The 17250-nt window shown below is 41.3% G+C and overlaps 1 protein-coding gene across 2 annotated transcripts; it reads left to right on the forward strand.

Annotated features, from left to right (window-relative positions):
- The first annotated feature begins 2139 nt into the window (after positions 1-2139).
- LOC137433872 (uncharacterized) lies at positions 2140-17031 on the forward strand. 2 transcript variants are annotated; one of them, XR_013624796.1, is made up of 9 exons: positions 2140-2275; positions 4408-4491; positions 6302-6394; positions 8628-8711; positions 10188-10280; positions 10594-10632; positions 13648-13805; positions 14252-14384; positions 14778-14911. XR_013624796.1 is itself a non-coding variant. In XM_068126294.2 (9 exons), the coding sequence occupies exons 1-9, from the start codon at positions 2171-2173 to the stop codon at positions 14915-14917; spliced, it is 924 nt and encodes a 307-aa protein (XP_067982395.2). In that variant the 5' UTR covers positions 2140-2170; the 3' UTR covers positions 14918-17031. The 2 variants fall into 2 exon arrangements, 1 of the variants encoding a protein (XP_067982395.2); XM_068126294.2 differs by having other exon boundaries at positions 13648-13800; positions 14778-17031.
- The last annotated feature ends 219 nt before the right edge of the window (positions 17032-17250 follow it).

Raw genomic sequence — 17250 nt, forward strand, 5'->3', positions numbered from 1 at the left:
TTCGTTTTCAGATCTGAGGGCTGAGATGAGAGCATCTTCATCTCGGACTATTCTCATATGTTTCTGCGAGAGCTCTAGCTGTTGGCCAATTTCTATAGCTTTAGCTAGTGAGAGCTCCTCACCCCTATCGAGTAATTTCTCTTGGACCCTCTTATCATGGCTGCCATCAATGATGCAATCGACGATTATGTCGTCTGGGTCTTGGTAATCGCAATCCATGAGAATTATCCTCAGATCTTTTATGAAATGATCAAAAGACTCACCACTCCGCTGGCGCCTTTGTTTCAGTCGGTGTCTGGCAACTCTTTTGTTCTTTCTGGGCTGCACATAGTTCTGGAATTTGTTCAGCACTTCCTGCGGGTCGTCTTTCTCTCCTTCCTCCCAAGATAGAGTTTGGTAGATTTGACGACCTTGTTCGCCGATCCACGTTCCGAGCCATCCTGCTTGACGAGGCTTCGTTTAATGTCTGCGAGCGGCCCTGACAAGACAAAACTGACGTGATTTCTGAACGGGCAAAACTCCTGGTAGAGATCCAGACTCTCCCAGTCGATCGAGGGATGATCAAAGTTCGGAGATGCCATATTTATGGAGACGAATGGCGGCTTATGGCGTGAATATCAACGAACTTCTGACACCATGTAACGAAATCAAGCAGACTCCATCGTGCCGGAAGCGGAAAGCGCGTTTATTGACGCGGTGATGATTCACTCGTGTCTGACGAATAAGCGCGTCCGATAAACCACAACAACAATGCAAATACAAGTCAGAATAATACGTTACAATGTAGATGTATGTAGATTAATATATGTAGATGTATGTAGATTACTATATGTAGATGTATGTAGATTACTCCATGTATATGTATATAGATTACTTCATGTAGATGTCGGTAGATTACTATATGTAGATGTAGGTAGATTACTGTATGTAGCTGTATGTAGATTACTGTATGTAGATGTATGTAGATTACTATATGTACCTGTGTGTAGATTACTGTATGTATATGTATGTATATTACTCTATGTAGATGTGTATAGATTACTTCATGTAGATGTCGGTAGATTACTATATGTAGATGTCGGTAGATTACTATATGTAGATGTCGGTAGATTACTATATGTAGATGTAGGTAGATTACTGTATGTAGCTGTATGTAGATTACTGTATGTAGATGTATGTAGATTACTATATGTAGATGTAGGTAGATTACTATATGTAGATGTATGTAGATTACTATATGTAGATGTCGGTAGATTACTATATGTAGATGTATGTAGATTACTATATGTAGATGTATGTAGATTACTATATGTAGATGTATGTAGATTACTATATGTAGATGTATGTAGATTACTGTATGTAGATTTATGTAGATTACTATATGTAGATGTATGTAGATTACTATATGTAGATGTCGGTAGATTACTATATGTAGATGTCGGTAGATTACTATATGTAGATGTAGGTAGATTACTGTATGTAGATGTATGTAGATTACTGTATGTAGCTTACTATATATAGATGTAGGTAGATTACTGTATGTAGCTGTATGTAGATTACTGTATGTAGATGTGTGTAGATTACCATATGTAGATGTATATAGATTACTGCATGTAGATGTTTGTAGATTACTATATGTAGATGTATGTGGATTACTGTATTTGATGTATGTAGATTACTATCCATATATATACTGTATACAGATTACTATATCGAGATGTACAGACATTGGTAAGCGATAGCAAGCCGCTTGGTAATGGAACACACTCCTGTTTATGTGTTTTTGTTCTGGGGTTATTTCCAGATTTAATGGTTGAAAAACATCAGAATGCAATTCTAATCGATGCACATCCGTTGCCATGGGGATGAACGGACGCCGGAATTATTTATTTTATGGGAATGAAAAATTAGCTCCATTCGTTAAATTGAAGGATATGAATGAAAATTAAAATATATAAATGACCGTTTATTATTAAAAGTGTTCATCGAGTAAATGTTAATTGTTTTAATTTTGAATTATCTTCTCTTAATGTTTAGTTATTTATCATTAAACTGTTCCGATTTCGTTATCCAATGACGTCATTCATTGTCGCCGTCGTCACAATGGTTCTCGGTGTTACATAATTGACCCACAAACGCTGTTCCAATCATTGTTCGTGAGAAGAGAGCCATGAAGTGCGCATCTTGGATCATCGTGCTACTTTTGTTTGTGCTGTCGACGATTACCATCTTTCACCCCATGTTCCACCATGGACGGGGCGACATCTTCAAAGAGGTAAGTTTGCAACGGACAGTTTCTTTTCGGAATTCTCCCGACATTTATCGACCGAGTTCTCTGTGCAAAGTTGTAGATTAAATTAATATCGTGTTGATGTAACGTCGGCTTGATGGACCGAATGACCTCCTCCTCCTCCTCCTGCGTCAAAGTTCCTGTCGTGTCCTTCATGTGTTCAAGTACCGAGAAGGTTCGATCGTTCGTAACGTTCGCGCCCCTTTCCACAATAATGTGGACTTTGTGCGGTGGGCCGGTGGGCGTTGTGTGTTTCCGGGATGTTTTCTCTGTCCGCATTTGCGACGTAATGACGTCATGCCGTACTTGGCGCCCTTCTGCAGAGGTTTGAACGGACGGTTCGTCAGTTCGTCTCCTGCTGTGGAACCTTCGAGCAGCTCAGTTGGACATCCCGCGTTTTCGTGTTGTGCGGACGTCGTGAGGTGAAGAACAGGTTTATTTATTTCAGTGGATCAGTTGTTCACTGATGTAGTAAACTTATAATAAAATGTTCTTTTGTAGCAGTTACCGCTGGATGCACACAATCGCCTTGCACCGGCCAGAACACTACCAGACGCGCCTCTCCCGGGCATGCCCGGACTCACTGTTCCCGGGCTCGGCTGAATGGAAAAATTTGAATCTTGGCGCGTTGCCAAGTACTCCCAATGGGGAACAAAATCATGATAATGATATCATAGGTGAAGTGGTATACCAGCCAAAAATGTTTCAATCGAATTCCATATCGTAAAAATCTGAAATTGCATGCACATGATCTGTGACCCATTTGTATTGAAATATGAAATTTATGACATCATAGGTCACATGCTTTGACAGCCATATTGGATTGAAGGAAAATATTAAATAATTATATCTCCGAAACCGCTCACCCTATCAATGCGGAATTTTACAAATATCATATAACAGCACTGTTGCATATAGTTTGAAAATGATGATGTCGTAGGTCACGTGCTTTGGCAGCCATCTTGGATAGAAAAACGAACCTTATCTGATCAACACGAATCCTTACAAACGTGATCTCCTACCCATACATATGCAGAGTGTGCATTTTAAAAAGTCTTATGTCACATGGTGTGGCAGCCATATTAGCTTGAAAGCCGATATTTAAACAAAATCCCTTCTCTGAAACTGCTTCACCGATCAATGTGAAACCTGTCATGTGATACTTGAGAATAACTGAAGGGATTTAAATCAAACCTCTTTATTTTTTGGACAGTGAACCAGGGCATCTACCCTTTGTGGGACTATTGGCGACGGTCGCATTCTTCGAGTTTTTTTTAATGGGATATTGCCCACCACAAATCCTATAGGGCCACTCGAGGTGGGGGCTACACAAAGAAAACAAAAGCAGAACAACCAGCCCCTTGGATTGAAACAAGACAAATGAAGAAAGTTGTCTCTGCACAGAACAAAAAGGGCTGGGAGGGGTAAACTAGTCTTTGAGACAACAGTGCCTCTAACCCCATTTTTGGAAGACTGCCAACCAAGGCTAACGAGCTCAACCCACCCGGGTTTGGGATCAGAGTTGTCCTTCTTCTAGGCAGATTGCCGGCCAAGGCTAACGAATTCCACCTACCGTGAGCGAGCTTGGTTTTAAGATGCCAGACACCCGCCTTTCACACCTCCACATTTCGTTAAAACAGGGGTCGGCACGAGAAGCCATGCGGTAGGAGTTTGATCAGGAGAGGCTATTTGAGATGCAGACAATATGGGATATTTTATGGATGAGGAGTTGCTCAGTTCTCCACCACTATATTCAGTGAAATATCTTTCATTAATTAATCAATTATTGTTTTCTTAATAACTGAAATATCGTTCTGACCTGCTGTCTGAAGGTATGATCGCACACACATCATGCCACAAACACACAGACTTTGATCCCAGAAGATTTAAATGATACCAGGACAGACATGCACACCCACCTGAACATATACATACTTCATAACAAGCCAGGTCAACCACCTACACAACAACATAGCAATCCACAAAACCACATATGTAACCACATTCCCACCAGAACAAATCTATGACTGTTGAGGAAACACTGATTATTTGTGGCCACTTTGGTGAAATATCTTTCATTAATTCTCAATTTTTGTTTTCCTGTGTCCATCACACAGAAGGTTTTGTCTGTGGAGCCCCAAGACATTCCCAGGTCTTTGTGTAAAACCATCTGCAACATCCTTCTACCCTCCTTTCTGAAGGTATGATCGCACACACATCACTCCAGAAACACACACATGATAATCCTGGAGGACATAAATGATACCAAGGCAGACGTGCACGACCAACAAAGTGTGTCCACACTTTCAACAGACAAGGGCAACCACATATGTAACCACACTTCCACCTGCACAAATCTATGAATGTTGAGGAAATGAAACACTTTCAGGTTCTCCTGGTCAAAGGAATCGGAGGGGTCCATTTGATCCGTTACTTCTTGACTGCACCACCAATGGCCACTTCGGTTCATTGCACGCTTCCTAAAAGTTTTCAGTGTGCGCATTTGTGACCTGTGGACGTCACGGCGTTATGATGTAACACACTCAAACTTGGCATTCTATATATCTCATGGTGGTTCAACAGTCAATTCATCTCCTGCGGTTTGGGTGTTGTGAGGACTCAATCTCCATCCCGAGGTTGGGTGTTGTGAGGACGTTATGAGGAATATAATATATTTATATATCTCAGAAGATGAGTTGTTCATTAATGAAGTAAATTTACATCCTGCCGATTCCAAAAGAATACCACTCGTCCAATCCTACCCAGAACACCAGGAATCTCAAACCAAACGATTATTGACAAAATTCTCCTCTGAGTGACCTCCTTACCTTCAACATTTATCACCATTTCAGTGAAATATCTTTCATGAATCATCAATTCTTGTTCTCTTGTGTCCATCACACAGGAAACTGTTCCATCTGTTCCTCAGAAGAATAAAGGAGTTCTCAGCTATTTGTACAATGGCATTTATAACATCGTTCCGAACTCCTTTCTGAAGGTATGATCGCACACACATCACTCCAGAAACACACACACATTAATCGCAGAGGATAAAAATGATACCAAGGCAGACACCCACAGCCACCTGAACATGTACACACTTCATACCAGGCTAGGACAACCACGTATGCATCAACATAGCAATCCACAAAACTTCATATGCAACCACACACCCACACAGAACAAATCTATGACTGTTGAGGAAACAAACACTTTCCAGGGTCTCCAGTTTAAAGGAATCGGAGGGGTTCGTTTGATCTGTTACTTCCTGACTGCACCAACAACGGCCACATTTGGCCTTTACAGTGGTCGTTGCATGCTTTCTGGAAGTTTTCTTTGTGACCTGTGGATGTCACGGTGATATGACGTAACACACTCAAACTTGGCACACTATGTCATGGTGTTTCAACAGACAATTCATCTCCTGCAGTAGAACCTTCGAGCAGCTCAAGGTCTGACTCAAGGTCCCCATGACATTTGTGCACAGTCTGACATCCCGCGTTTGGATGTTGTGAGGATGTTTTTAGTCAAAGAACAGGATTATTTATTTCAGAGGATGAGTTGTTCATTTGTGAAGTAAATGTATCATGAAGTATTGTACGAAAGGAAAAATTTCGCGAACTGTTCTGCCAGAAAGTTGAATTTCATCACTGGAGATCTTGGTGATAATCTTTCTATCCGAGACACTACTCCTCCCTGAACCGGACTGAGATCGGCACTTGTACTCTTTTGGGTCGGACCTGCATTCTCAACCTGACAAATGCATCACAGAAGGGATTATGAGTTCACCTTTCCTGGTGTTGTTGATACATCCTGCCAGTGCTCGCGTGTGGACGATTCCAAAAGAATCCTACCACTCGTCCAATCCTACCAATAACACCAGGAATCTCATACCAAACGATTATCGACAAAATGCTCCTCAGTGCCCCCTTACCCTCAACATTTATCACCATTTCAGTAAAATATCTTTCATGAATCATCAATTCTTGTTCTCTTGTGTCCATCACACAGGAAACTGTTCCAGCTGTTCCTCAGAAGATTAAAGGGGTTTTCAGCTATTTGTACAATGGCATTTTTGTCATCATTCCGACATCCTTTCTGAAGGTATGATCACATACCCATCACTCTAGAAACGTGCACACTTTAATGTCAGAGGAGAAAATTTATTCCAGGACAGACACGCACACCCACCTGAGCATGCAGACACTTCATAAAAGGCCAGGACAACCACATACACAACAACATAGCAACTCGCAGAATCACATATGTACTGTTGTGGCCAAAAATATTGGCACCCTTGAACTTCTTTCAAAGAATGCACCATTTCTTTCAGAAAATTGTTGAAATTCAAAAAAAATTGGTTTCCACAAATGTACGTCTTTGGTTTGCAGTGGAACAAAACAAAAAAAGCTGAAGATATTCCTAAATCTTAGCTTATTCCACACAAAAATCCTAAAATGGCCCGGACAATATTATTGGCACGTTTTAGAAGTTGTTGGAAACAATTGGATTTCAAGCAGGTGTTTCTCCTTTACTTTGGAATTGAACTCACCTTTGGTGAGTTGCAGGTGCCTGCAATATAAGATTCACTCATTCACCCACTTTGAATGGAGAAAAGGAGTCATTCTGCTGTTTTGTGTCACTGTGTGTACTGCAATGAGCATGGAGAAAAGAAAGAAAACCAGAGAATTGTCTGAGTAGGTCAGACACACGATTGTACCCAAGCATGGACAATCTCAAGGTTACAAGTCCATCTCCAGAGACCTTGATGTTCCTGTGTCCACCGTACGCAATGTTATCAGGAGGTTTGAGGCCCATGGCACTGCAGCCAACCTCCCTGGACGTGGCCGCAAGAGAAAACTTGATCGAAGATTGCAGCGAACGATTGATCGAATTATGGAGAAAGCATCTCAATCAACTGCCAAACAGATTCAAGCTGACCTTCAGACACAGTATGACAATTTCAACTCGCACCATCCGTCGCCACCTCAATGAAATGGGGTTCTATGGTAGGAGACCCAGGAGGACTCCACTGCTGAGAGAGAAACATAAGAAAGCACGACTGGAGTTTGGCAAAACACACCTGAACAAGCCAAAATCCTTCTGGGTGAATGTGCTATGGACAGATGAGATCAAATAAGAGCTTTTTGGTAAAGCACGTCATCTCTATGTTTACAGAAAACAAAATGAAGCATTCAAATAAATAACACCTTTCCTACAGTCAAACATGGAGGAGGTTCAGTGATGTTTTGGGGTTGCTGTGCTGCCTTTGGCACTGGGTGACTTGAATGTGTGCCTGGCATCATGAAATCAAGAGATGACCAAGGCATTTGGGAGCGCAATGTTCAACCCAGTGTCAGAAAGCTGGGTCTCCATCGAAGGTCATGGGTCTTGCAGCAGGACAATGACCCCAAACACACTTCAAAAAGCACCCCGGCATGGTTCAAGACAAAACGCTGGACTGTTCTGAAGTGGCCAGCATTGAGTCCAGATCTAAATCCCATTGAACACTTGTGGGGAGATCTGAAAACAGCAGTTGGGAGAAGGCACCTTTCAAATTTGGGAAAACCTGAGCAGTTTGCACAAGAAGAGTGGGCCAAACTACCAGTAGAGAGGTGTAGGAAGCTCATTCATGGCCATAGGAAGCGCTTGACTGCAGTTATTTTGTCCAAAGGCTGTGCTACCAAATATTAAGTATAGGGTGTCAATAATTTTATCAACAGCATTTCTTTTTATTTTATGATTTAAAGGGATATATTAAGTTCTGAATGAAAAACAATGGTTCTGTAAAATTAACAGTGAAAGAGAATTGTGGAGACCAAATACTTTTGTCCATTTGAACTTAGTTTTTGAGAAAATTGTGAGTTATTTGAAAAAAGTGCAAGGGTGCCAATATTTTTGGCTTTGGCTGTAACCTCACACCATCCAGAACATATCTGACTGTTGAGGGATCACTGATCATTTGTGGCCACTTTGGTGAAATATCTTTCGTTAATTCTCAATTATTGTTGTCTGGCTAACCCCCGCTCTAGCGGGGAAAATGGCTTTAAAACGATCATTCATTCATTCATTTTCATTCTGTCCATCACACATACTGGTGTGTACCCCAGTTTAGAATAGGTACACTGTATCCCTGCGTGTCGTAAGAGGCGACTAAAAGGGTTGGCGTCAGGAAGGGCATCCGGCCATAAAATCATTGCCTCAAAAATAGAACCATGACAATTTGGAGAAGATTGTCATGGGGACCGCAAGGCTAACCCCCGCTCTTGCAGGGAAAATGGCCTTAAAATGCCTGTTGTTGTTGTTGTTGTTGTTGTTGTGTCTGTCCATCACACAGAAGGTTGTGTCTGTGGAGCCCCAAGACATTTCCAGGTCTTTGTGTGAAACAATCTGTAACATCGTTCCGACCTCCTTTCTGAAGGTATGTTCGCATATATGTCACTCCAGAAAAACACACACACGTTTTAATGCCGGGGAATATAAATTATACCAGGGAAGACATGCACGTCCAACAACGTGTTTCCACACTTTCCAACAGATGAGGGCAACCACATATGTAACCACGCTTCCACCCACACAAATCTATGACTGTTGAGGAAATGAAACACTTCCAGGCTTTTCAGTTTAAAGGAATCGGAGGGGTCCGTTGGATCCGTTCCTTCTTGACTGCACCACCAATGGCCACTTCGGTCTTGTGCGGTGTTCATTGCACACTTCCTAAAAGTTTTCATTGTGCGCATTTGTGACCTGTGGACGTCACAGCGTTATGATGTAACACACTTAAACTTGGCATTCTATATATCTCAAGGTGGTTCAACAGTCAATTCATCTCCTGCGATTTGGGTGTTGAGGACTCAATCTCCATCCGGAGTTTGGGTGTTGTGAGGACGTTATTAGGCTAAGAACATATTTATATATCTCAGAAGATTTAAAAAAATATTTTTTTTTTTTTTTTTTTGTATACAGAATCGAGGCTCATGAAAGAGCTAACATTTATCACACAAAAAAATCAAACAGACAAACAAAATATATAAAAAGAGGGAGCGGTAGACAAGATGATGAGAGAAGGGGAAGCACACAAACACAACATTTGAGAGCAGGGACATCGGGAGATGTGTGGGAGGGAGAGGGCTTGGGGGGCGGAGGGGGGGGGGGGTGGGAGAAGTATAAAACACAAGGACACCAAGGATTTCCAGGAAAGAAGTTAGTATTTCAAAAAAGTGGGTTTGGGATGAAATTAGCGGGGGTAGAAAAGATCAAGGTTTTGGATGGGGGAAGATAAGAGATGGTGGTGAACAGCTGTTTTAAAGACATGGAGGGAGGAGTGGGATTGAAGAGAGTGAGGGAGTTTGTTCCAGAGGTGGGAGAAAATAGGAATGAAGGAGTGAAGGTGAGCAGAGAGTCTTGATTTTGGCAGTTTAACCATAAGAGGGTTGCAGGCAGATCTTGCAGGTTGTTCATTTATGAAGTAAATTTACAATAAAATGTTCAAATAAAGGTTAAATTTAGTGATCCGATCTGCCAGGAACTTAGTTTTCACTAATTGAGATTTTGGTGATGATTTTTCGATCCAAAACCCCACTCCCTGAACCAGACTTATCAGCACTTGTACCCTTTTGGGTCGGATCTGCATTCTCAACCTGACAAATGCATCACAGAGGGATTATGAATTTACCTTTCCTGGTGTTGTTGATACATCCTGTCAGTGCTCACGTGTGGACGATTCCAATAAGAATATCACTCGTCCAATCCTACCCAGAACACCACTAATCTCATACCAAACGAATATTGACAAAATGCTCCTCTGAGTGCCCCCTCACCCTCAACACTGATCACCATTTCAGTGAAATATCTTTGATTAATTCTCAATTCTTGTTCTCTTGTGTCCATCACACAGGAAACTGTTCCATCTGTTCCTCAGAAGATTATAGGGGTTTTCAGGTATTTGTACAATGGAATTCATAACATCGTTCCGACCTCCTTTCTGAAGGTATGATCACACACACATCACTCCAGAAACACACACACTTTAATCCCAGAGGATATAAATACCACCATGACATACATGCAGAGCCCACTGAACATGTACACACTTCATAACAGGCCAGGACAACCACATACGCAGTAACATAGCCACTCGCAAAACCACGTCTGTAACCACACACACCATGCAGAATATATCCCTGACCGTTGGGAGATAACTGATCATCTGTGGCCACTTTAGTGAAATATCTCATTAATTCTCAATTATTGTTTTCTTCTGTCCATCACACATTTTTCATGTCCCTTTTCATGTCTCTCAGAAGCCCGAAGGTAACATCCTTCCGACCTCCTTTCTGAAGGTATGATCGCAAACACATCACTCAAACACGTTTAAATCCCAGAAGGGTCCCGACTTAACACACTCAAACATGGCATCCTTGCTCAAGAGGGTTGAACGCACGGTTAGTTTCCTGCAGTGGAACCATCAAGCAACTCATGGGCCGAAATTACACGTGTGGGTTTTGTGAGATTGTGTGATGTCTAGAACAGGTTTACTTATTTCAGTGGATGAGTTGTTCATTTATGAAGTAAATTAAAATGTTCCTCCAGAGGTTAAATTTAGCGATCTGATCTGCCCGAAATTTATGGAGATCTTGGTGATGATCATTAGATCCAAGACCAGACTCGTCCCCGGGGTGGTCCCTCATCATCACTTGTACCATTTAGGGTCACACCTGCATTCTCAACCTCTTATAACGAAACAGAAGTAAAGCAGCAGAGGTTGGGAGTGCAGAGGACAATGTAAAAGATACAGGTGATGTGATGAAGATGGCTAATGGACATCAAAAGGCAAATTCGGAAAAGTATCACCGCTCAAAAAGAGCTTGAGCGAATGTAGAAAAATAAATGTTTTCCCGGTGCTCCCAATGTTGCTTCGTTTGGGTTGAAGTGCGTGAACGGAAATGGACAGTTTGTGTTGAAATCACTTTGACGAGTATGGGTTAGTTTGGGTTGAAATGACGATTACGAGTATTGGTTAGTTTGGGTTAAAATCACTTTGACAGGTGTTATTAATTATAATAACTAGAACTGCCACTTTGTAACTGTTGGCAGTGATGGTCGGGTGCAAAGACGTCCCACTTTGATCAGACACGTGACCAATGAAATCCTCTTTTAAAAAAACTCGATTCAGAATTAGATTTTTAAAATGAAATTTAAAGGAATTCAAACAATACTCAGATTCAAAATAAATTTTAATAATGGCTGCCAGAAATGCAACCGCCGATGTTTAAATTACCAAACTGTATTCCAAAATACTCGTTAATAATGTGTGTGAAGTTTCACATCGTTCTTTTAAGCCGTACTGGAGTGTAAAAATAATTCTTCTTCTTCTTTATAAAGGTTTCTTCTTCTTCACATATATATATAATATTCTGGCTGCCAGACCATGTGATCGATCACATTAAAATTTTGTAAAGTTTGACTTCAACAGCAAAAGCCGTTTCATGGAAAGTTATTTATTTATTTTACTTTGATCCAATATGGCTGCCCAACCACATGGCCTTTGAGATAAATAAAAAAATTGCCCGCCACCGAGGATTGGGAAGGAGTTCATGTGTGTGATGTTTTGTGTTGATCGGATAAGCTTCGTTTTTTAAATCCCATATGGCTGTCAAACAATGTGACCGATGACTTGATCGTTTTCAACATAAATTTCCCAAGGCTGTTGGACCATATGTGTGGCGTTTCACATCGATCTCGTGAGCCGCTTTGGAGAAGGTTTGCATTTTCAAGCCAATATGGCTGCCGAATCATGTGACCAATGACATCATCAACACTAGAACGGCACTCAGTCGAGAGCATACCTCCGCCTGGTTGGCCATATCAATCAATGGTGAAGAATACCTGAAAAAATTCTGCAAGCTGGATTGGATCTGGATCTTCACCAAAATTGAATCGATTCTTCTTTGTCTCACACACACAACCTGTCCAACAAGTTTCGTCCAAATACATCCATAAACTTTTGAGATATCCTGCTATGCATCGTTTTTGGCCCTATCTCCCAATGGTGAAGAATCACTTGAAAAAAATAAATAATTATCATATCCGAATCCATATTCAGATCTTCACCAAAATCCAATCGAATTATCCTCGTCAGACACCCAACCAATCCACCAAATTTCGTCCAAATCCGTCCATAACGTTTTGAGATATCCTACTATGTATTGTTTGGGCCCTATCTCCCAAAGGTGAAGAATAACTTTAAAATTCTAGTAGCCGGATCTTCACCAAAATCTAATCATTTCGTCCTTGTCACATACGCTGCATCTCTGACAAATTTCGTCCGAATCCGTCCACAACTTTTTGAGATATTTTGTTCACAGACAAAAGGACAGACAGACAGGGGTGAAAGCATAACCTCCATCCACCTTTGGTGGCGGAGGTAATAATTCTCCCAAACAATTTTTGCCGAGATTACGCTCAATACATTTCAAACTGATTGGATTAAGCGTTGTACTTATGACCGGATTAAGTCTTGTATATGAGGGTACCGATGATGTCATGATCAACATATTTTACTCCCCATGGGGAGGTCTTGGCAGTGTCGATTTTCAAATTTTTTCATGTTGCGTTTTCAGAGATACAGAGGTGCAAAGTTTTTTTTGTTTTTTTTCTCCAAAATGGCACCCGCACCTCGTGACCTATGACATCATCATTATCATTTTTAAAAAATCTACTGCAGGAGGTGCTCCTTTGGTGAAAATTCCGTGGCAATCGCTCAAGCGGGTTGCAGAGAAAATGAATTTAAAAGAAAATAAACGTCCAAAAACGGGAGAATAAAAAATATTAATAAACTTAACAAAAACAATTAGGTTCCAGTGTTCTGTCATTGTGTTCATCGAAACTGTCATTCTGGTGTTTCACAGGCAGGGTGTTTCATCAATGTATGTGTCGTCCTTCGGATGTCGGTAAGCCTTGTCATCCCGTTTGCCGGCATTAGTTGTTGGACATTAAATATCCCATGGTGTCATTCGCGAAGAGTTGGCAACCTATCACTGGCACCATGAACAAATTACAAATTTCTTATATAACTATTGCTGGCAAGGTAATGGCAAACCAGCCAGTATAACCTTTACAAAAAAACTGCTTACATTTTACATATATATATATATATATATATATATATATATATATATATATATATATATATATATATATGTGTGTGTGTAAATGTGCATCTATTTGTGTCATGTACAAGGGTCAGTGGGATCCATAGCTATAATGTATGAAGGATTTAATACTGCTTTGTCTAAATGCGTTGTGGGACTAAAACATTTTTCCTAAACTCAGTTTTCTGACATTTTTTTTTATAGATCGAACCTGACACCTGCCCATGGGAGCCCTCCATATGGAGCTCCCCAAAGTGCACTCCAACACATTGGTTGACTCCAACAACTGAGATCCCTGGAAATGAAACCGCATGTCTGGATGATATGGATGTTCACCGTAATTCTGGTGTTTCACAGGCAGGGTGTTTCATCAATGTATGTGTCGTCCTTCGGATGTCGATAAGCCTTGTCATCCCGTTTGCCGGCATTAGTTGTTGGACATTAAATATCCCATGGTGTCATTCGCGAAGAGTTGGCAACCTATCACTGGCACCATGAACAAATTACAAATTTCTTATATAACTATTGCTGGAAAGGTAATGGCAAACCACCCAGTATAACCTTTACAAAAAAATCACTTACATTTTATATATATATATATATATATATATATATATATATATATATATATATATATATATATATATATATGTGTGTGTGTGTAAATGTGCATCTATTTGTGTCATGTACAAGGGTAAGTGGGATCCATAGCTATAATGTATGAAGGATTTAATACTGCTTTGTCTAAATGCGTTGTGGGACTAAAACATTTTTCCTAAACTCAGTTTTCTGACATTTTTTTTTATAGATCGAACCTGACACCTGCCCATGGGAGCCCTCCATATGGAGCTCCCCAAAGTGCGCTCCAACACACTGCTTGACTCCAACAACTGAGATCCCTGGAAATGAAACCGCATGTCTGGATGATATGGATGTTCACCGTAAGTTGATTTTGATGCTGAATGTAAAATATGTTGAGAGAACAAGAAAATAGTAGTGATTCGTAAGTTTGGCGGACTGTTTCATTGCATTACCTTTTGTAATAATTTCTTCATTGCAGATATAACAGGTTGAGAATTACTTGTATAACTGATTTTTGTGATTTTAAATGATATTTGGCCTCGTTTTATTTTCACACTGAAATGTTGGAATCATAATTATTTTCCACTCGTACAAGTGGCAACAACTTTCACCATGTTAAGCCTCAGAGGAATTTGGAGTGAGGAACGGCTGATCTGTGTTTGTTTTGCTTAATTTGATTTCCAAGTCATCCAAGTAAAATTTGCTCTTTCTTTTGACCCATGTTTTGCTCATTGCAAACCCAACCCCTTCAGAATGTCTGGACTTCATTTCAATGGAAGACCAGGAAGAAGAGATGGTGGAGATTAACATTTACATCTACAAAATCATCCTTCATGATTTCATGGTGTGTGCAATTCTTTGGCAATTAGCTGGATTATTTTCGGATTTATAAAGTGGATAAAGAGACTGAAAAAGATGTGCACCAATAAAATGCACCACAAAAAGAGGAAGAGGAGATGCACCTGCAAGCTTGAAAGCAAAGCACCAACCCTACGGTCAAGTTTCTGGGGTAAGGTGCTGCAAGATATGTGGGCAAGAAGCTGACCCAATCATGGAGCGTTACCATGATGCTCCCTCCAACGAGCACACCCTACAACGACAACGTCACCCACACCCTACAACGAGCTGACCCAATCATGGAGCGTTACCATGATGCTCCCTCCAACGAGCACACCCCACAACGAGCACACCCTACAACAATGACATGATGCTCCCCTACAACAAGCTGACCCAGTCATGGTGCTTTACTTCAAGCTTAAGAGTGGTTGGATGACGTGATGCTTCCCCAAAACGAGCTGCACAGAAACTTGCGGCAATGTGCCAGGCAGCTCTCCATCACGCATTTCTTCCACTCTGGTCCCTCCAGGTCAACAGCATCATCACCCTGTCCTGCTTCTTTTTTTTCTGGCACGATATTTTTCTGAAGCCCTGGAGTATCCTGAACATGAAATCGAATGTTAACATGGCATAAGGTGGGATGAACTTGTCATTTTGGCCTAAAATTTAGATTAGAGGTACGCTCAAAACGGTCATTGCAGCAGTAATTTGTGCGGTCATTATGACAGTAATACATACAAATATAACAGTAATACATACAAATGTAACAAATACATAAAAATGTAACTAATACATGCAAATGTAACTAATCCATACAAATGTAACTAATCCATACAAATGTAACTAATACATACAAATGTAACTAATACATACAAATGTATGTACAACATGCATTTTAAAGGCCATTTTCCCTGCTAGAGCAGGGGTTAGCCTTGCGGTCCCCATGACAATCTTCTCCATTTTGCCCTATTTTCTGCATCTCCCCTTGTTTAACCCCCTTGCCCGCATTTCTTCTTCCACCATCTTTAGCCAAGTCTTTCTCGGTCTTCCCCGTCCTCTACTTCCTTCTACATTAATTTCCATGACTCTTCTCAACCAGTCACTTTCATCCTTCCTCAACACATGACCAAATCCTCTCAACCTGATCCTCTTCACAGCATCAATCACAGGCAATATTCCAATCATCTTTCGCAATTCATCATTTGTCTTCCTCTCTCTCAACAATACTCCGCACATCCATCGAACCATTCGCATTTCCACCCTTTCCAGCCTTCGTTGCTGCTCTACGTTCATTACCCATGTCTCGCTCCCATAAATCATAACACTTCTCACACATGCAGCATACACCTTTCCCTTCAGCTTCAACGACACTCCCCTCCTCATCAGCACGCCACTCAGTTCCCGAAACTTCTTCCATGCACATCTCACTCGAGCAACCGTTGCCGAGTCTGATCCACCTTCTCCATTCAGCATGTCTCCGAGGTAGCAAAATGTTTTCACACCTTCCAGCTTGCTTCACGCCGTCTCCAAGATCCAACTCAACATTTCCTCCATCTGCAGCTCCCTCTGTGCACACCTTACATTTGAATGTAGCTGCCACACTGGTAAGTGACCCTCTCAGACCACTACATTTTTGATGAACCCACTCAGCGCACATTGTACATTGAATGGAGTTCACTCTGACACCCTTCCTGCACACAGCACACGGCCACTTCCCAGTTCTTTCCACCTCACCACATGCTTTACCACTTGCCATCACCTTCGTCTTTCCGATATTCACCTTCAGACCTTTTGTCTCCATACATTCCTTCCACTTGTTCATCTTTTCCTTCAGTCCATCCATACTTTCCGCAATCAACACCAGATCATCTGCATACAACAACTCCCACGGTAAACCCTCCTTTACGTTCTGAGCCAGCACCTCCATCACAGCTACAAATAGTAGTGGACTTAGTACCGACCCCTGATGCACTCCCACCTTCACCTCAAACACCACTGTTCCCGTCCTTTGTCCTTACAGCCGTGCGCGCTCTTTTGTACATTGCCATCACTACTCTGATCAACCATTCCTCCACTCCTAACTTCCTCAATGCCCATGTCAATACTTTGCGTGGAACCCTATCGAATGCTTTCTCCAGATCAACAAACCCAAAAAACAACTTCTTCCTCTTCTCCATGTACTTCTCCTGCAACTGCCTCAATGAAAAGCGCATCTGTCGTTTCTCTTCCTGGCATAAATCCAAACTGCATTTCGTCGATCTTCACTTTCTTCCTTATCCTCCTCTCCAACACCCTTTCCAATACCTTCATTCCATGCTCCAATAATTTTATCGCTCGGTACGAGCCACACTCCAGAGGGTCACCTTTCCCCTTGTATAGAGGGACGAG

This window comes from Myxine glutinosa, chromosome 10, assembly GCF_964187855.1.
Source record: "Myxine glutinosa chromosome 10, kmMyxGlut1.1, whole genome shotgun sequence".
Classification (NCBI taxonomy): domain Eukaryota; kingdom Metazoa; phylum Chordata; class Myxini; order Myxiniformes; family Myxinidae; genus Myxine; species Myxine glutinosa.

What these genes read in the sequence shown, in the direction of transcription:
- LOC137433872 (XM_068126294.2), top strand. Translation starts at nt 2,171, where the DNA reads ATGAAGTGCGCATCTTGGATCATCGTGCTACTTTTGTTTGTGCTGTCG. An exon ending in TTCCGACCTCCTTTCTGAAG is followed by an intron (nt 10,633 to 13,647) that starts GTATGATCGCAA and finishes TTTTTTTTATAG; the next exon opens with ATCGAACCTGACACCTGCCC. An exon ending in GTAATTCTGGTGTTTCACAG is followed by an intron (nt 13,801 to 14,251) that starts GCAGGGTGTTTC and finishes TTTTTTTTATAG; the next exon opens with ATCGAACCTGACACCTGCCC.